The sequence below is a fragment of the Haliotis cracherodii genome, unplaced genomic scaffold (assembly GCF_022045235.1).
Source record: "Haliotis cracherodii isolate W230 unplaced genomic scaffold, xgHalCrac1.p SCAF_3, whole genome shotgun sequence".
Classification (NCBI taxonomy): Eukaryota; Metazoa; Mollusca; class Gastropoda; order Lepetellida; family Haliotidae; genus Haliotis; species Haliotis cracherodii.
The window spans coordinates 70,464,499-70,486,955 of record NW_027266286.1 but is presented as its reverse complement, the minus strand read 5'-3'; the positions used below and the strand labels follow the sequence as shown (position 1 = coordinate 70,486,955).

The following is a 22,457-nucleotide window of genomic DNA, read 5'->3' as shown; positions in this document are numbered from 1 at the left end:
TGTACTCAACTTGACAATGAATGTATGCTGAGTTGAAGATGTCACTAAGTTATTTCAGAAAATATTTCAATGTAGAATAAAACATGTAACATTAATAACAATATACAAATCATATACATGCATAGAAAGTGGGTAAGTAAATTTTAGGCCTGAAGCATTTTTGTTTATGCAGGTAAATAAATGATGAAATAGATATGACCTTTTGAATCAACAACAGTCTGACTTCTGCAGGAACATGCCTCTACAGTGTCAAGTTAAAATTACTTTTCTCTGTACTCTTTCTGGTGCATACACTTAGTATGACAAGAACACTGTCAGGCCAGACCCTTTTGTTGTTTTTTAGTTTAGGCATTTTCATCGTGAAAAAATTGGTTGAAAGTTGATAAAATGCATTGTACAGGATTCGGTGCAGTTAGGTGATATCTTTAATGTCAAATGTAAATTGTCAATGCAAGAGAAAAAATCCTCTGAAACAGATTCCATTTGTCGCAAAGGGAAAACAACTTTGACAAAATTGAATGGACCACTGAAAATCAGTGATGACACCAGGTGTTGGAAAATAAAAAAAATCTTTACAGTCGCGGTATAAAACCCTACATATAATTCTCATTTGTGTTCTTCTGAAGTTTCGATTTTTTGCAGCTGTCATAATAATTATGCGGAACCATTAGCAATATCCTTCATCCATGGAATGTAATGGGTCTCATTCATATTCATGGAGGCCAACAGTCCGTTCGAGTGTTTTCCTTTTCTGCATTTACAAACATAGGAGTGGATACCCTGAATGCTTTATGACTGCCAGAAAGACTGCATATTGTCCATTGATGGGTCACTCGGCAGTACTACAGTTACAACACACTTGTGCCAAAGGTTATGGCATTTTCGAACTATACTGGTCCGTTTTGTCACTCACGAGTGGCACACCCACTGTGCACGTATAGTAACTGACTACCTTTAGCAGCCAAAGATAACAAGAATGCAATGGCAAGGCATGAGTCCCGACCTTTCCCCACATTAGCTCTAAGATTGACATATCATGCAAGCAAAATCTGTGTCTTAGTGTTTGAATGTTAATGAATCACGTTCTTTTAGACCAAGTAACAAGGTATATGGGCAGCTGCAGGTTCTGTTATCAGTACTCATTTGGAATCCTGCCAGACCGCTATAGCGTGTGTGAAGGGGAGACAGAATGTGAACTCCCTGAGAAATATTGGGTTAAAATCAGGTGGGCTGGACCCAGGCTGCTGTGTGATCGTGTGGCGTAGAGTAACAATTCCATAAGTCTTCTAGGCGTCTGAACTGTGGCTTTGAAAACCTTCAGCGTTACTTTGTACGTACTGAACAAATGTTTCATGTAAGATCTCCGACACTTGCAACTATTCAGACACTGGGATTGTGGACTGTGACAGCTGAGGTTCTGTGTTCTGCCAAATATAACAAAGAAGATGAGTTACAAAAAACTGACCATTTTCCATCCAAAGATATGTGGAATAAAACCGTACATATCAAGATAACATAACATTATACTGCTCATTGGTACACATGCATGCAAAATAACCCTAAATTAAACCATTTTAATAAAATCCGCAGTATACTTGTAACTTATAAACTGGAATATGTGTACCTTACACAGTATGCCATCTATTCCAGTGTGTGCAATAGTTAGGCAGGTAGGAACTCTACTAATAACACCAGGACAGCTTTTAATGTGGGATGATCAGTGCGATGGCATAATAGTGCTGTGCCGTCAAGCCTTATGTCATGCATGGAAACCCGTTATGAGCATCTACTTGACACTCTAAACCTAGAACAATACATAATGCATTGACAACTGCACAGACAGCATGGTGAATGTTGGGATATTGAGAGGCGTTATCAGCCTTGTCGTCATGTAAATGAGCCACGACAGCTGAGCTGACTTCATATCAGCTGTGTCAAAAGGCATAAGCTCCTGGAACCGTCGATCAATGATCTATCTATAGACAGTAACATAACTCATACCAACAACATGCTATGGAATTACACCATATTGTACAATGTATTCCATATTCTCTGCTTAGTGCCTTTGTAAATATGCTGTGTTAACATGATTACAAATGTTTGTATATAACTCAATGAAACCGTGAAGAACATAAATTACATTCATTTTTGGTATAATTTTAGGTCATAATCTTCTCAACGATATATGATATATAAAATAAATCCGGTACATATCTTGCTTTCTCTGCCGTTCTAATTTATGAATAGAACATATCCTCTCTTTATTGTCTAAATGATAAATATACCACACCCGAAACAAATCTACATTTGTGTGGTTCTGAATGATGTAAAGAACATATCAGGTACATGTTCATATCCCCGTCGTTCTCTCGTGTCACGGTCCTTACCTTACGATTACGCAGCCTACCCTAGAGTAACGCCTCACCCACAGAGGAACCGAGTCGTTATTGTCAGAAAGTGGATTTTCGAGGGTTCGCACTTCTGATGTGGAGAATAACATAATAAGACAAACCGATAGCATCGCGGCGCATTGACAAAGTTAAATAAACTGAAGTTTTAGGATTTATTAACACTAAAATCAATACCGAGCAAGAGCATTAAGGCTTCAAGTAAACATATACAAGTGAACCCACACAGCGTGATATATGTCTACCGGCGAAGATAGCAACACTGATAGTTTTTAATCAGTACTAAGATACAACGGATCCGATCTAAAATACACAGAGTGTATCAAACATGGTTTCACGAACATCAGCTCAAAACACCTGTTACGTAACCAGCTTCTGTCTTCTCGGCAGGACAGCGACCCCGGTCTTTGATCTTACATCGGGGACACCAAAGCATTGTACAAGGTGTGACTTGACTTGTCAGAATAGACTCGGCGCGGGCGTCAAACTAGACACAAAACTCTTCATACTACAAATATTGTTATTGTGACAGGTTTATGAATTAGGAAATCAGCTGCTATGTATAATTATCTCGGTAAAGTATTTCTACCATTGAATAAATCCAATCATGACGACATTATCAATGACAGATTACATTGCTCAGTGGCAGATCATCTTGGCACTGTGACAACATATAATGCAGACACTCAACTACCAGGAGGTGTTAATCCAGATGCTGTTCATAATTAGTGTGGGAAGAGACTGTTATTGTGCAAAACTACAGGACTCGGATTTCAAATGGTTGACATAAAAATGTAATGGCTAATGACTTCACATTTAATTGTCCGTTTGGATTAAGTGTTATTAACCATTTTTTAGTAATTCAATATTTAATTCGTACTTCTGACATGTTTGAAATGTTGCCAACTTATATTGTCAGTAATTTCACCATTTTTCTCAGACCACGCCCGAGGGGCGGTGGGATAGCCTGGTGGTTAACGCTTTGGCTCGTCACTCTGAAGACCCAGGTTCGATTCCCCACATGGATACAATGTGTGAAGCGTTATGTTAATTTAATATCCATAGCTTTAGTTTAAAAAAGAAGATATTTGTCATTTTGTTTCTAAATAGTGATACATTAGTAGAAGGCCTCAACCTGTTGAAAGCCAAACAATGAGAAAGCTATTTAACAAACATTTGTTCACATCATGTGGGAGAAAGACAGCACGGAGTTGCAACACACTCCTGCATGGTATATGGAACTGAAGAACTGCAGGGGAGCCGTTTGACAGACAAACTATTGACATTGCACCATATCAGTCACTGTCAGGGCTTCTTGATATTTGGTTATTCTTACTGGTTAACTTACTGGTTTATATTGTTTACAATTCGTCCCCCAAAATAAGTGTCTGTGTGTGCACGTTATTGTCTATACAGTCTAGGTGAGGAATAAATGTAGATGAAGAATGCTCCTTTCTCAGAATTAATGACGATGAAGACATCAGAATGGGATTTTTCAGGGCCTGGTGATTTGTCCGTAGGGACCGGAAGTGCAGACGATAGATACATTTGGAACGTTTCTTTGTGACCTCAGTTACCTAATAATCTATTACATTATTATTACCGTTTTCTTACAGAAATGGGAACGTTCTTACTTTTTACATTGTTTACAATTCGTCCCCCAAAATAAGTGTCTGTGTGTGCACGTTATTGTCTATACAGTCTAAGTAAGGAATAAATGTAGATGAAGAATGCTCCTTTCTCAGAATTAATGACGATGAAGACATCAGAATGGGATTTTTCAGGGCCTGGTGATTTGTCCGTAGGGACCGGAAGTGCAGACGATAGATACATTTGGAACGTTTCTTTGTGACCTCAGTTACCTAATAATCTATTACATTATTATCACCGTTTTCTTACAGAAATGGGAACGTTATTCTGATGTTTGGTCTCTGGTAGTGTCTGGTGCTTTCATCAAAAGTAGACAACTTTCTTGGATCAAAAACGTTATTCCTAAATAGAGCATATGACCCAGCGTCAATTAGAGGCTGGCAACTTTCATATTGTCGTTGACAAGTGTCAGTGCGTATTTGGCAACGCAAAATAATCCAGATTCTAAAGTGATAATATGGTCTTAAGGAAAATAGGTAATTTTATTTACATTTAAAAAAACCAAATTATGACACAAAATGTTCAACAAACGATACATTTCTACCTAATTACGCGATCTTAAAACTAAACTTACCTCTAGAGAGCTATCAAAAAGCTCTTCTTCCATCTGATTTATGACATTGTGATATTAACATCATTATATTATTATATACTGACTGAGTGCCAAAACGTACACAGTTTTTTGCTAAGCCTATGGACTACAGGGCCTACACCTCAACCCAATGTAGTATACTGGCATGTTTGTCATATTTCATACCGTGGTATCAGTACGTCAGTTACGTACATTTCCCCCGGTGATTGTGTTTCTCGAGAGGTAAATACACATCTATGCGAGCAACACTCTGGACGGCGGTATCACTGTTTACATTACCTAATTGCGAATCACAGCTTGAAGAGTATCGCAAATCCTATCATATATGCATTTCAGCTCATGCGTTATATGGTTTACAAATGAAAAATATTGCTTACAACCAACGTGTAAATGCATCTCCGAATTGAGCTGATAACCTTTTATACTTTTGGGAAGATCTCCCTTATCAATTCTCGACCATGGGATCGCATCATATTGATTACAACACGTAACGATGGTGCTGTTGAGCACCCAAGAGGATTGTTTCGGAAGGTGAATATATATTTGCTAACTCATATTTGTTGAGATGATATGACATTGACAGTTCCTGCATTCGTAGTTGATTACACAACTCATAACCTCTCAGCGACCATGCATAAAGTATTTGTCGAAGTGAGTCAACGAAAGCACATGTTATATCGGGACATGATTCCTTATTTGTTGAAAGTATGACTCATACATAGGAAATAGTTACTGCAAAAGGTATTTAAGCCAATATTTCGTGTTTTGAATGGCGAAAGCGTATATTGTACGACTGCTTCACCTTCTTTACATCAAAATAACACAGTGTTTGTCTGTTTGTTTGTTTGTTGTTTAACGCCACACTCAGTAATCTTCCACCTATATGACGGCGGTCTGTCAATAATCGAGTCTGGGCCAGACAATCCAGTGATTAATATCATGAGCATATATCCACGCTTTTGGGATACGAAGACATGCTTCAACCACGTCGGCGAGCCTGACCACCCGATCCCGTTAGTCGCCTTCTACGACAAGCATAGTCGCCTATTAAGGCAAGCATGGGTTGCTGATGACCTTTTCTAACCCGGAGTCAGGAGAAACAGACCACATTGAGAGTGCACGTGATTTAACACTGAAACCAAGGGATGGAATGTGTCAGATATACCATACAGTTACGGTGCATTTAACTGTATGCAGAACGAATCCCTGGCAGTGGTTCATAAAAGGCTTCCTTAACATCTGCAGATGATTACAAGAGATGATTCTGGAATGTTACAGCAGACAGAAAATACCTTAATACATCCACTTCAGAATTAATCCCGGCACGGGTTCATAACATGCCTCCACAACAAATGCAAACGAATACAAGATACGATTCCTGGATGTTAGGTACTGTAGAAAATACCCCAGAGATCATAATCAGTATAAGGTAACACATTGTATCATTGTTTCTTTTAACTCTTCTGACAGAGGGACAGGTTTATTTCAGTATAAAGTCCACCACCAAACACTACATATTACATTACCCCAAAATATTGAAGCGCAAATAGAAATAAATAAGTTTTACAACACAGGGTTTCACAGTTTCTGACTCGGTTTAAGTGCATTAATCTTGAACACGACGTGAAATCCCATTTCACCTCACCTAACTCTGAGTCTATTTACATATGTCACAAAATAGCATACATTTGTTTGGACATTTTCTCTTTTTGTTGCGAATGACATTTTTATATAGTGTTTTCTAAACTTTGTACACAAGGACTACTAAAAGTATATCTATATAATATACAAAAAAAAATGATTTCATCTTCATTAAACATTTCTTCAATAATGCAAAATTTAATGTAACCTTTCCTCAAGAACGATATTAGAATCTCTCTAATGTCAATATGTAAACCAAAGTTACAAATAATCAATCTAACAAATAAAGATTTTATAGAAATATTTATTGGTAAAGAAAGATCTTGTCTACATGTAGAACTGCCTTAAAGCTTATATGACCATAAGAATGTGATATACTGTCACTGGATCCATACTATAATTGCCTTAGATTGTCGGAAAGACGAAGCGTTAACTGTTGCATAAACCACTTAGAATTTATAACATCATATTATATCAACTACAAAAACCATTATTCTTTCAAATTTGCAATCTGTTTCAGATGTTTCCACATAGCTGTCTGATCCTCAGGGTATTCGTCCACGCGTGTTATAAATTCCTCGTCAACCATGTTTAACAGACACTGAGGAAGGTCTTCTGCTTGGATGTCACCCACCAGTAGGATCAATATCCGGTTAGGAATGAGGACAGTCATGGAGTATATTGCTGCATTGATGGTGAAATGTGACCAGGCAGAGGGGTCTTCAAGGAAATCATGTGATACAACAAGAACGGTCTTCCAACTTTTATTGATACCTTCTATAATTCCGTCAGCAATGTCATGACCCGGAAGTACGTCACGATCTTTTAAGAAGAGACGCACAGGGTAATTACAAAGCTCTAATGCAGGCCGTAGTTTCCGATAAACAAAAGGGATGTCAGCTTCACAATATCCGATGTAGAGTGTGAAGGAAAAATCTTTTCGAGTTAGATACTGGACGCCAAACCCAAGTGTTCCCATGAGTATGTTTTTGAATCTTGTTGGGTTCTTGGAGATCAGGTATACAGTTACAATAGACGTCAGGAAGACAGTCAAACATGGGACTGTGAGAGTGAACATCCAGATACCAGTACAGTGACGATGGATACTGATGTAATTCCTGACAACCTCAACAGTTCTTGTCATTTGTCCATTGTCCTGAATACAAGGGAAATTTCTATCAGACTCATAAATTACTGGTGAGTCTATCAACCACAGGATAAAGTCCAGATTTTCACAGCCACAAGAAAATATGTTGCCTGTAACTATGACTTTTAGAGAGTTTCTTTCGGCTGAGGAATCCAAGTCAGATTGTGTATACTTATCCAAATGTCCTATCATATTATATGACATGTTCAGAAGCGTAAGACTTGGAAAAGTAGTTGTCACAATCGGAATGGTATCAAATTTGTTTTGCGAAAGATTAAGATATTTGATTCTATTTTGATTTAGGATGAATGGGAAGACTTGTAGGCCATTTAACGAAAGATCCAAATAGTCCACTAATTTAAGAGCACCAAATATATTTCGAGCTCTTAGCACATCACTGGCAAATTGTAAGTTGCAATCTTTCAAAGATAACGTTTTGACGTTTGAAAATGACTTAAAAAATTCTTCAGTTACATTGCCAAGTTTGTTTCCAGATAAGTCAACGTGACTTACATTTTCCAACCCTTTCACACGAGTACGATCATGTTGTTGGTTGTATCCAAAAAGCAATGTGTCAAGATTTTCTGTGTTTGTAAACGTGATTTCATCATACGTATCTGACAACATGAATGTTTCTGTTGCATCAAAATAATGAAGTTTGGGGGGTAGCATCAGTGTGAGGTTCCCCTTTTTCCTCCCTTCTGCTCCTTCCCATCTGCCTATAGTTCCATCATATGTATGATGTTGATGACTTAAGTCCAGGTATCTCATTTGTGAGAACACCGCAACGAATAACACAAAACGTGCATCTCCAATGAGACGGTTTTCTGAGAGATCAAACACTTCCACACATTCACGGATGGGTGACTTGTTGAAAGAACCTGTTTCAATTAAACATATCCGGTTATCTTTCAAAGACAACTCTGAAACACATATCTGAGTCAAAAAGCGTGTGCTGTGTTCTGTTAGGATACGGTCATCTACATCTTCCTTGAAGTGAGCCGGGGTTTTAAATGTGTTGTTCAACCATATTCTAGTCATGTTCCTTCCAACAAGAGGATAAAGAAGATGTAAAACATTTTGGATACCGATGGCATTGTTGGTTAGTTCCAGATGTTTGAGGAAGGGCAACGGCTCAAGAACACCACTCTCACACAACGTTAAATGGTGACAGTGATTTAGAAGGAGTACCTCAAGTTTAGTTTCATTTAAACTTTGAAACGTTTCATTTGTTAATTTTTCTAATGAACAATGACCACCATCCATCTTGAGAACTTTGAGATTTGTCAGTTTGGAGAATCCAGACCCAAAGACAGCATCTGGAACGGGGTCAATGTACAGGCTGTGGAGCTTGGTGAGGGGAGCTAACACCAAATCTGGATATGCTTTCATCTTATTATTCTCAAGATTGAGTGAATGCAAATTCCCAAGGTCTCGGAAAAGTCCTTCGGGTAAGGAGTTGTTTTTGTGTGAGAGTTTGTTACTAGCAAGAAGCAGAGTGGTCAGACTGAATACCCCCACCAAGGCATCAGGCTCCATAGTGATAAGTAAGTTATTGGTCAGGTTTATGTGCGTAAGACAGTCTAAGTTTTGAAATGTCATATTTCTCAGAACTGTTATCTGATTGTCACTGATGTCAAGAGAGGTAATATTCCGTGGGAGGTCGTCAGGAACTTGCAGGAGTTGTCTCCCTCTACAGTCAACAAACTCGCCATTTTGGTCATGGAATGTACAGACGTGTGTGTTGACTTTGGAGATCCTTACTGCAACGATTATGAGAATTCCGATCACCACTGCCATAATGACTGTAAAAGAAGAAAAGAAGAGGCAATGACTTCAAGACAACTATTTTAATGTCATTTACATTCACTACGACATAGAACGTCCATCATTTGTCAGTTATTCCGGGATCAGTGGATTTTATTTTTTAGATGAATTATTAAAAAAATGAAAAGAATAAATCCTAATCCTGATTGTCTAATTTGAAACACTAAATGACAATTCCGAATTTGTGAGAGTTCAACAAAGTAATTACAACAATATGTTATTTTTTTAGAACACATCATCCATTTCATATTATAGTCCTACAAAGAACATTTTTTTAATAAAAGATTTTAATGTTTGAATTTTTATCAGTTCTTGTTTTCTTTTAATGTTTATATTTTAGTGGCATGTACAAATGTAATTATCAAATCACATATATCAATGCTTCTATTTTTTAATTGTGGTTTCTTGGTAAAGATACTTGAAATATTCTCATGCTATTACTTTGTTCTCATATATAATTTTAGATTCTGTATTTCATCTTATATACAAATAAATTCCCCAATCCTCCACGAATAAAACATTCAATACATTTGTGCGACATTTGATAGTTATAAAAGGATCGGTATTTTTTGGTTTTTAGATTCATCATTGGAAAAACCGGAAAATCAGAACAGTGTATTCCAATCCTAATAGACTAACTTTAAAACGTCATGGCTGAAAATGATAATTCGCAGATTTATATACCCCAATTATCCACATTGTCCATGATCAATCATATCTATCTGTGACACCTGTTATGTAGGCAATCATCCAATATCATTGGCTGCTCACATGTACATGGTCAAACTATCAAATGAAATACATTCTTGACCAATTGGGCTCACGGGATGCCCACTTCTAGGGCACCGTATTTCGCCGTGTAGAGATGCGCCCCCCGAGCACGTCAGAAACCTAAAAGAGTGAGTTCGAATCCAGGTTCCCCCCGATTATGTTTCTAGGTTTGTGAGCTACATACCCATGGGTTACACCAAAGTGGTAAATAAACGTCTAAGACCTGAATCACTTCGGCCTTTCCTCCCACATGAAGCTAACGCGACTTATATCAACTCTTAATCAAAATTATAATAAAATGAATTTCCCATGTCAACGATAATCATCTTTACCTTATATGCCTATCTACACCGACTCGGAGTCAGTATGCTGTGTCTGAGTGAGGTATTCGTCTTAAAATTCGGCATGGTAACCCAGTCGGCTAGCGCTATAAAATCGGCATGAGTTCGGACGAGTACAAGTAGTACAGACACGTACATGCACGTCGCTATATAAGTGCAATAATCTAGGACGCGACGTTAAACCCCATTTCTTCTCACCTCACAATACAACAATGTAGTTTGTTCAGACTGTACCACGTTGTCTACTGATGGCTGGCGTGGCGCGGTCCTTCTGTAGATAACCACTTGGCCAGCGAACGCTCGGGTAAAACGTCAATTTATGTGGGTTTCGAAGATTGAAGACGCCAAATCACTCTTAAGCTCTGGTCAATCATTTATACGAATTTCACCCTTGCACATATCTAGACTGTAATAAACTGTGATCACTCACACACATGTACATCACCCTTGAACATATCGAGACTCTTATAAACTGTGATCACTCATATACATGTATCTCACCCAAGAACATATCGAGACTCTTATAAACTGTGATCACTCATATACATGTATCTCTACCAAGAACATATCTAGACTGTAATAAACTGTGGTCACTCATATACATGTATCTCACCCAAGAACATATCGAGACTCTTATAAACTGTGATCACTCATATACATGTATCTCTACCAAGAACATATCTAGACTGTAATAAACTGTGGTCACTCATATACATGTATCTCACCCAAGAACATATCGAGACTGTAATAAACTGTGGTCACGCTTATACATGTATCTCACCCAAGAACATATCTAGACTGTAATAAACTGTGGTCACGCTTATACATGTATCTCACCCAAGAGCATATCTAGACTGTAATAAACTGTGGTCACGCATTCACATGTATCTCACCCAAGAACATATCAAGACTGTAACAAACTGTGATCACTCACAACCTGTATATCACACATGATTATATCGAGACTACAATAAACTGTGGTCGCTCATACATGTACATATGTATCTCACCCGAGAACATATTTAGACTGTAATAAACTGTGGTCACGTATTCACATGTATATCACCTATTTAAATGTAGGGAAAAGACGAATTTAAAGCCGGTAATGTTAAAAACAGTGGCGTAGAAAAAAAATCTGAAATCTACTCACATTATAACCTTCCAGAGTTGCTGAATAGTTTAGACCCACAACTGAAGCATACGTTTTCTGCATGGCATGTATGTAGTGTACTGCTCTTTCAGACTGATTATATGTACGGAACTCACTAATTAAATACTTCCAGTCAGACTGAAATATTGTCGCATTGTGTTCCGCCTCCGTCACTGAAGTCAATGACTTGCTCAATAATACTTCCGTGTATAGGTTTCGAAAACAGGTGATGCGTGTTTCATGTCATTTTGTGTAATGAAGGAAAAACAAAGAAAGATTAATTGTAGAACTAGTTGTTAAATAAATAGAATAAAACATACCTGAAAAAATGACAAGTGTTATTTAAATAACCGAATATTTTATATACAAGGTCATTCGTTTACATTCCATGTTCATAACTGACTAGATACAAATAAGATTGTGACATACTTTGTTAATGTGAGTTAACACCTCACTATTCAAGTAATATTCCGGCCTTGAGAAGGTGGCCTGTAAACAATCCAGTCTGGGTAAGAGAAAACAGTAATTGATATTCGCAACGATCCACCCTATCGGGTAAACATGTACGAAGACCAATTCGCCGATTTTGACTACCCGTTCCATTGAGTCGCCCCGTATCACAAGCATTGGTTGCTGGATACCATGTTTATTCTGGATCCTAGTACATTGTTTAGTAACGTCATATATAGCTGACGTAATGACACGGTACCTCCCCGGTAATCTAACGTATCCTTGGTTACATGGTTCTGTCATTCTTGTCAATCAAGATCACGCATCCACACAAATTATCGATCGGTGATATAGCTTCTTCTTAATCAATTGCATGTTATTCTCTGGGAAGAAAAATGACAAGATGACACCAGCAATCTCCGGTATCCAGTATCGGTTTGACAAAGCCATTACGTTGATCGAGTTGTTGATGCCCTATGAATTATATTTGTCTCTGGACACACTCATGAGCAATACTTTAAAAGTTTCATAACCATAATTGCACATGTATAGTTCAGCGTAGGACATTAGGCAACATACTGTAGTCACACATAACAACCGCCGTGCAGTTGCCCTTCCTCCGACATGTTTGTCTCACGGCGACGCCATTTCACTCCCAAGCCATCGATTGACGTCGGTTACGGTATCATGTAGTGCAGCCCCGACTGTAGGCACTCCATTTCATGGCTCGCAATTGCTGCAGTCTGCTAATACGTGTGGTTAAAACATTAGTTGCACCTATTACGAAAGGTAACACCTCAAGCAGCGACACAGAACGTCAGCACTGTTTTCATGTCTCACATGGCTTAGCTCTGACCCAAGCGGCTCCATGTCGGTTACGTGATAACGAAATTAATTAAGAACTAATTAAGAACTTTAAATAATACGTAGTGCTGCATAGGATTTTGAAACATCACACACTGAGGGGATATTAAAACGGGACTAATTTAACCCTAAGTTACATATTTTGATGTTTTATGAAATTTAAAGCGTATTTTCTTCTCTTAATGTATAGGAAATCGTGTGCAGTTATGTCTTTCCTGCAACAGGAAAAGTTTTAGATATACAGGAAAAAGTGACTAGGCCTCTCTTCCTTTGGTGGCCAACTGACTAGAAAGGTTGCAGGGAGTACGGTGGAACAGTCCGTCACTCAGTCTTGTTTAAGGATTTTCAATGCACGGCGCAGCTTATTACAAATGTGATTTTAAACCCATCTCCAATAACACACAACGTTAGTCTTAAATCCGGAACCATAGGAAAGTAATAGAGTTTGATGTTCCCCAGTGTGTAGTATATCCTAAGATGATTCGTGAAGAGATGAAAGACACCGACGGTACTTTTTCCTGCGATAAAGTACATTTTGTAAGTAACGTCATAATAGGCTGACGTCATGACGCTGTTTAAATATCGTATTCTAACGTATCCTTGGTAACATCGTCCTTTCAATATAATTACGCAATCGCCCGCATGCTTTACCTATAAAAGTTGAGGGCAGTACTATACTTTAGAAAACTTTATTTCTTACATAAGTATAAGAATCATTACAAGGCCCAAGCATCCGGACGGAAGCGTCCTCGTGCTTTAACAAGGTTGTTTCCCAGTTCTCATTGAGAACACATCCTCAGAATAAACATGAAATGTTTTCCATTTAACACCCGGGTCTGTATAATGCGGAAGTATCCCGCTAAAGTTAATGTCCAATACCATGACTGTATTCTAGACAATATGTAAAGACTACCGCAATATTTCGTCATTCCCACGTGGAGATTCCGGGTTAAAATATGCCCCAGGAACACACGCCAGTCTTATACCAGCCGACTTAATATCGACTTTCACAATGAGACATGCATGTCATGGTATCCCAATTGCGTGGATCGATTCCCAGGATGTCAATCACTGGATTGTCTGGTCCAGACTCGTTTATTCACAGACCGCAATTGGGGTACGATGACATGCATCATTACGGCAAGCATGGGTTGCTGAAGACCTATGCTATCTCGGATCGTCACGGGGCGTGTTTATATCGAGTCTCATCATATTAATCGTTGGATTATTTTGTCCAAATATGATTATTTACAGTCAACCGTCAAAAAACTGAAATATTGATTGCGCATGATACAACACGATGATGATCAGCAGTAAATAGTCACACGTCAAGCAATGGACAGCGACAAACCTATGGAATCCTCTCCCGGCCATTTTGACTTGAGATATTGATATGGTTCTGCTATGTTAACCAGTGCTTGAAGGGATGGACTGCTGCTGAGGGATCGAAAGTGAATCACTTATAACGTTAACAAGTGTGCTGACAGTGTTGTCGTGAACAAGGGACATAACCCGTGGATCCCTGGTGGGCTGTATGATTGTGCCCAGTAATTCCAGCCTAGTTCGGCAAGGGTGGAAACTGGACTTAAAGACAGTTAACTCTCTTGCCTCGGGTAGATGTTCGATCGCTAGTGGACTGTATGGTTGTGTACACACATTGGCACTGATAGCACAACTGGAAACAGCTCAGTGAAGGTCGTAATGTCATCAGCACTTTAAGGACAAGGCGTGGAACATTTTCCAGTTATTCATAAAATGTGAAAAATCCAGATGTTTATAAGCAATTTTGCAGGTTTTTCACGGAACAGGACACGTGAAACAAACAAATCTGACATGTTTGAAATAAACAGTTGTGACACCCCGCCCTGTTGAATTGAAAGAGAAAGCAACTGAGTTTCATTTACTCACCTCTTTGGAAATCTGAATAAAAGATCAACTAGCTATAGTTTTTGCTATGTCTCGCAGTGAAATGCCGTGTGCAAGTCATTCTCTGCTAGTTCAGTGGGTATAAATCGCCTCAGTTGACATCGAGTACTTCCTTTAGTAATCGACAGCTTTTCCTGAAAGTAGTCATGCAATCGATTGATGAACATGACAGCATTGTATATCAGCGCTACAGTTATAAGATGACATGTTTGTGGTAAGGAAGTGAAGTGCATTTGGGTTTAACGTCGCGTCCAAGATTGTTGCACTTATTTAGCGACTTGCATGCACGTTTGTGTGTGTTTGTGGCTGCTTGTACTAGTCCTGACCGATGCCGATTTTTAGTGCTAGCCCACTGAGATACCATGCCGCAGTTTAACATGAATACCCCACTCAGACACAGAATGCTGACTTTGAGCCGACCAACCCTTGTTTTAGACCCTTAATGCCGAGCGCCAGACAGGGTAGCAACAAGTACCATCTTTTAACGTCTCTTGATATGACGCAGCCGGGGATCGAACCTCTGACCTTCCGCTCGCGGCGGTCGATTGTGGTAAGGACAATAAACGTTCATATTTCATTATTATACTTTAATGTATTCTTATATTGAGAAGGCTTATGAATGATTGGGGGGAACGGGTGGTCAAGTGGTCCAAGACTGCAATAAATTGTCAGTGGATAGTTACGTCCCTCATTCATGCTACGATCGTTGGTTCGAATCCGCGATTCGCCCTCATTAATATATCAGTATCAAGCCTGTGTTCGTGGGTAAGGCAAACGTCCATGGCCTGCGCCACTTCGATCTATCCCAACAAAATAAACTCAAACTGAAAAACTCAAAGTGGCGCTAGACCCAACCCATAAACTCACTCATTCAGGCCAATCACATATAGTTCATATTGTTAACCCAGCAGAATTTGGGACGTGAGATGTGATTTCTAAACAATGAGCATGTAACATATCCAAATGCTGGCAATGTATTCACTAAACATATCGCGATTCCTGGTTAGAATCCCTGATCCCAAGTAACTTCTGCTTACCCAGACTCAGTCACTTGCTTGTCATCGTACATGGAGGCGCGGGATGTTGCTCATGATATCAGTCACTGGTTTATCTGATCAAGACTCGATTATTGAAAGGCCGTCTTTAAAAAGATGGAATGGTATTTTGTGTCGTACAACTTTCAATGAGTGACTCACTGCTCACTGATGATCATCTGATGATCTATAAATGATTTAGGCAAGTGTTCCACAAGGAAGTGGCTGTTGTCAATATATTTTCTTGTTCCTGTTAATAGTGCATAGTCACTGACGAAAGCAAACTTTGGCATACATATGTCGAATTTACAATTCAGGAAATGCTTGTGAATAGTGCATGTATTGTCAGGACCCGTGAAGATCCGGGATAGAATAGGTCTTCAGCAACCTATGCTTGCCGTAAAAGGCGACTATGCTTGTCGTAAAAGGCGACTAACGGGATCGGATGGTCAGGCTCGCTGACTTGGTTGATGCATGCCATCGTATCCCAATTGTGTGATGCTCATGATATTAAACAATGGATTGCCTGGTCCAGACTCGATTATTTACAGACCACCGTCATAAAGATGGAATATTGCTGAGTGCGGTGTTAAACAACAAACCAACCAACCACCCAATGTATTGTCAGACGTGGTGAGTGCTTCTCACAAGGAATACTATATGTTGGACCTAATTTATGGTATTTTAAAAAAATGTTATCGTGTGGTCCCATAGGTAAAAATTCAGTAGAGCAGTTGGACGACTCGCCGCGCTCGACAAACCTGCCTCCCTAATTTTAGAGTATCAAGAGCTTCGGTCCTGCTCCACGCTGAACCGCAGGTTGTGTGTAGCCTATCCCAAGGCAAGTGACTTGGGGGATATGTTTTCAACAAAAAAAACATGTCAACCGAACGTAATTTGTATCAAGCAATTGCATAGTAAATAGGGACAAATTGACGCCTCCTTCCTTTAAAGGCTGCTACCAACAATGTTCCTTCCCTGATCTTTCCTCAATAGTGAGTGTGCCCGTGAAGATCCGGGTTGAATAGATCTTCAACAACCCATGCTTGCCTTCCCCGTGAAGATCCGGGATAGAATAGGTCTTCAACAACCAATGCTTGCCTCCCCCGTGAAGATCCGGGATAGAATAGATCTTCAACAACCCATGCTTGCCTCCCCCGTGAAGATCCGGGTAGAATAGGTCTTCAACATCCCACGCTTGCCGTAAAAGGCGACTATGCTTGTTGTAAGAGGCAACTAACGGGGTCGGGTGGTCAGGCTCGCTGACTTAGTTGATGCATGCCATCGTATCCCAATTGTGTGAAGCTCATGATGTCAATCATTTGATTGTCTGGTCCAGACTGGATTATTTACAGACCGCCGTCATATACCTGGCATATTGCTGAGTGTGGCGTTAAACAACCAACCAACAAACAAACAAATCAATAGTCTCGTCGTGGTAGCGTTGTACATTGAGATTTCCCTCTACGACTATCAAACGGGTCCTCTGTCTTGCTGTAATCCCACCCCATACCATAACGCTGCCGCCCCCGAAACGATCCTCTTCCATGACACAATGATTGACGTAACGTTCACCTCGACGTCGGTACACTCGAATCCGTCCATCGCTGTTGCTGAGGTGAAAACGAGACTCGTCAGTGAATAGAACTTGTTCCCACAGGGACCAGGGATGCTTCTTGCAGTCACTGTTGCTGGCTAATCGATTTCGTAGGTGTGTTGTTCGAATCCAGTTGTCTTGTCGATTATTGGTTACGCGTTGCCTGCCACTCCGAGGATGGTCTCTGACTGCATTCGTCTGTTGCCAACGTTGCCATAAACACCAAATGGTGTTTCTGTGGACGTCTTGCAACATCACGTTGACTCGATCCAGCATACCAATGGCTCGCAGACGCTCATTTTCGGACAGGCGTGGCATTTCGTAATGTTGAATAATTGCGTGATTTTGTTGTTTTTCTGAGTGGTTGTTGACAGCACGATGCTAAACAGTGCATATGGAATCCCGTCAACGCACATGTTTTTATACCCTTTCTTGGGTAGTGAAATGCATGAGGATTGCATAAAAGTTAACTTTTGCATGGAATGCATGTTTTTGCGACTTGATTCCATACATGTACTACTATATTGAAAACCAAACTTTACTTGTTTGAAAAATGGCAGATTACCCAATTATTGTGTCCATATGACATCGATGTTGTTTCTTTCTTCCATTTCCGATTTGGGATTTCCTCACACATCACGTTGATAGTTATCACATGGGGGATAACACTTCATAACAATTGGTTTTATTTATGATCTCTCATTTACCAAAGCATTGCTCATTTCAACCTCAATTCAAGACTTTGGAAGTTGTGCTAAATCATGTACATACAATATCTTGACTCGGCCAACAGGATGCCGCACTCATCAATATTCCATGACGACGGACTCCAAACCTCGATCAGATAATCCTGTGACCCTGTCCCTTCACACCTTATGAACGTTGCTAAATGTGCTCAATACATTGTACGACTGTAATGATTTTGTTTACTACAACATTGCATGTATGAGCTACATGTACGAAACCCCTTTTGTATTCTTGGTCAGCTTTACCGCCTCTGTGATATAGTGGAGAGCGTCCGCCCTGAGAGTTGAAGGTCTGGGGTTCGATCCCAAGTCGCGTCACTCAAAAAAACGTTAAAAGATGGTACTTGTGCGGCATTAAGGGCTAAAACAAGGACTGGTGGTGCCCGGAGTAAGTATACTACGAAAGCCGAATGGTGCCACTTTGGAACCATAATTGTATTTTTTTTCAATATTTTATCGTTATTTCGAGTTTCTTCTTGTTGCTGCGATTATTTTCTTGCTACCTTCTCGCTATTTCAATTATATTAAAAAGAAATTGGACTTTCGAGTTTCTTCTCGTTATAACGATTATTTCCTTGAAATTTCGTTTTTTCTCTCTCGTTACTTCGATTATTTTCTCTTATTTCATAAACTCGACATTTCGAAAAGAATAATTGAAATATCGAGAGAAAAAAACCGAAATTTCGAGATTTAAAATAAACTTGAGATAACGAGAAAGTAATCGAAGTAACGAGAAAATAATTGAAATAACGAGAAGAATAATCAATGTTAGGAGAAAAAGGTCGAAATTTCAAGTTTTTGAATCAACTCGAAGTAACGAGAAAATAATTAAAATAACGAGAAATTTCGATTGAAAATAATAAACTAAGTTACCGAAGTGGCATTATTAGGCTTTCTTTGTATACTTTGTTTGTTTGTTTATTTTTGTTTAACGCCGCACTTAGCAATATTGCAGCTATATGACGGCGGTCTTTAAATAATCGAGACTAGACCAGACAATCCAGTGATTCACATCATGAGCCTCGATCTGATTCACATCATGAGCATCGATCTTCGCAATTGGGATACGATGACATGCATCAACAAAGTCAGCGAGCCTGACCACCCGATCCCGTCAGTCGCCTCTTTTGTGGGACTAGTCTACTGTGTCTGAACTGGGTTTCATGTTAAACTGCGGTATTGTAACTTAATTGTCTAGCACTATAAAATCGGCATTAGTCCGGACTAGTACAAGCAGCCATACCAACGCACACAAACGCACGCACGCACGCACGCACGCATACACACATAGAGGCACATACACATATACGCACACACGCACGCACACATGGGTGTTTGAACGGATGTCATAGTTAGATAAATTCAAACTTTGAAACCCCACTAAATGTATTGCTGATAATATAAACCACGGCATGGTCTGATCCAGACTCGGTGATCAAGACTTCGTGGAGGGAGATATTGGAACGGAGTTCGGTCTTTCGTCTGTCCTTCCGACCATCTAGTTCTCGAAGGGGACAATTGTTTTAATTTAAGTCAGAGAAATGAAATTTTGCACACTGGTGTTACTGGTCATGATCTCAAATAAGTTCGAAAATTGATGTCATAAATTCATTTTTTACAGAGTTATGGCCCTTGCCCCGTGCATACTACGTGCAATGGGGAAAAGTTTTCTCAGAATCTACAGAAGATACATGAATGAAAGGCGGTATGCTTATCTAAGATATACTTGTCAAGAGTTCGAAAAGTGGTGCCGTGAACTATTTGCTTACAGAGTTAAGGCCTTCGATCCATGTTATTTGTGCAACGGGGGCAAGGTTTCTCAGAAACAACTGAGGTTAGCTTATCAAAGAGATACTAATCAAGAATGAGTTATCTTTTCCAGAGAAAGGGCCTTTTGTGTGTATTGATATCACATTTAATATATTTTCTGATGACCTAAAGCGGCCCAAGTACCTATCTCTTCTGAAGGCTTTATGGGAATATTTTTTTTATAGATTATGTTCACTACTATATAAACAAACAAACTTCTTATGGTCCTTCTAATGATAGTGATAACGCTGTTTTCTTGTTTGACGGTATTGCTGAGTGCGGTATCAGGCAACGAATAGTCACGTACTCTTTTAGTGAAAATTGTGTGAGTGGCGCATGCTACAGGTAGAGCTGGATATGCTTACCTTTTTCACGAACACTTGGTGTCATCACTGATATTCAGTGATCCATTCATATAATTTTCATCATCGCCCTATAGAATCGTACAATGCCCTGTGTTGTCTGGACGGTGTCCTGTCGATCGGGACGATGTGGTAATGAACGGGCATGAATTGTTCATTGCGTTTCTGGTCAATGAGTCCAGATTGCGACCAGATCTTGCCAATTGCAAACCGTCTTTGTCGGTTTACTGTCCGTCACTGTCTGATCTCTGTCGGATCGCTCTCGTTAGAATCAGGACGCCGTCTTTACAGATTCGGTCGTTTTGTACCATGCAGAAGATACAAATCGGATCAAATCAGAACTAATCGGTACGAATTCGGCTGGAAACGGCTGAATCGGGACACTTCCTGAACCATATCTGATTGTTTGTGAATGTCCAACCACGAATCATGGGATCTTGATCAGACTTTTGACAACTTTTAATCGGGAAAGGTCCTATCAAGGACGACAATAAAAACCCTGAATGTGTGACTGAGCCCTGAGACCACGGCGTGTCAGCACATGCATTTACCACAACAGTACGGATATGATACTGGCAGACCATACGAATATGGTTTCGAACCCTGATAGGTCCAATGAAAGTGATGTGCTCCTGGCTTCTTTTCCAAAACAGATCCTGACAAAGGTAAGGGTACGGTAGATCACGGCATGTCAGCTAAATGTGGGTGGGACGACCAAAGGCAGCATGACACGCAATTCATTTACCCTGCAATGCATCATGATACGACAACAGCATCCTTATAGGTCTAATGTGTGAGAGAGTTGGGTTAAACGACGCTTTTATCAATATTCCAGTTATATCACGGCGTGTCAGCTTAATGTGGGAGGAAAGCCCGAAGTGATGCAGGTCGTAGACGTTTACCAGTTCGGTGAAACCCACGAGCACGGGCATGGTGCTGACAAACCTAGAAACATAATCGGGGAGGCCTAATGAACGTAGGCTCCTTCCCTCTTTCCGAAAGAGGGTGCTGGTAAAGTTTACGGGTACGATGAGTACAGGTGATCTATATGGATGACAATCGACGACGTCGGATTAAGGACGACGATAGCGCCGTTGGAATGATGACCAGGAAAAAGATCGATTGGATACTTTAAAATAATACTTACGACAGGCGACGTTTATGGTCGATATCATGCTTATTTTCAGAATGTTAGCATTATGTTATTGATGGTTTCAGTTTATGAAACCGTGACTACCGTGAATCATAGTTGCTGATAGATTCTGAAACAGACGTTTATCGAGTGAATGTGTTTATTTGAAGTTTTGCTTTGAATTGAATGCTTTCTAAATTTACGCATATGTTTCCATCATGCGGGCATCCACAATTCATTGCATAAAGAAAAGAAAATCTCTTAAATATATACTTTTGTGACTGTGATGATCATCAAACGTTGATTACATTGGGCGTAAGAGGCGACAACGAGGTCAAAAGCATATGGACAGATCGATGAAAATTAGTCATGACACCAGGTGTTCGCGAGAAGGGTAAGCCCCCATCTTTCACACAGTGTTTGTTTCCATACAGACTCAAACTCGTCTTATAAATACAAGTGTTTTTACATGCCATTTACATTATTCAAACCAGTGTTTGTTTGTTGCGTGTGTTGTTTATTATTTGACGGTGGTCTGTAAATAATCGAATTTGGACCAGACAATCTTGTGATTGACATCATGAGCATCGATCCACGCAATTGGGTTGGTTGGTTGGTTGGTTGGTTTATCGCCGCCCTCAGCAATATTCCAGCTATTTGACGGCGGTCTGTAAATAATCAAGTCTGGACCAGACAATCCATTGATTGCTATCATGAGCATCAATCCACGCAATTGGGATCGATGGCCGTGCATCAACCAATTCCGCGAGCCTGACCACCCGATTCCGTTTGTCGCTTTTTACGACAAACATGGGGTGCTGAAGACCTATTCTACCCCGGATCTTCACAGGTCTCCACGCCATTGGGATACGATGACATCCATCAACGAAGTCACCTGACCACCCGATGCCGTTAGTCGCCCCTTACGACAAACATAGTCGCCTTTTACGGCAAGCATTCTACCCCGGATCTTCACGGGTCTTCAAACCACTGAACAGGCTAAAGCGGTA

General features: G+C 39.8%; 1 protein-coding gene across 1 annotated transcript; it reads right to left on the bottom strand.

The window, feature by feature from the left end:
• Positions 1-6,781: 6,781 nt before the first annotated feature.
• Positions 6,782-9,238, bottom strand: LOC139474624 (toll-like receptor 4). The gene has a single exon (XM_071257708.1). It carries the CDS (start codon positions 9,236-9,238, stop codon positions 6,782-6,784), a length of 2,457 nt encoding a protein of 818 aa, XP_071113809.1.
• Positions 9,239-22,457: the final 13,219 nt, after the last annotated feature.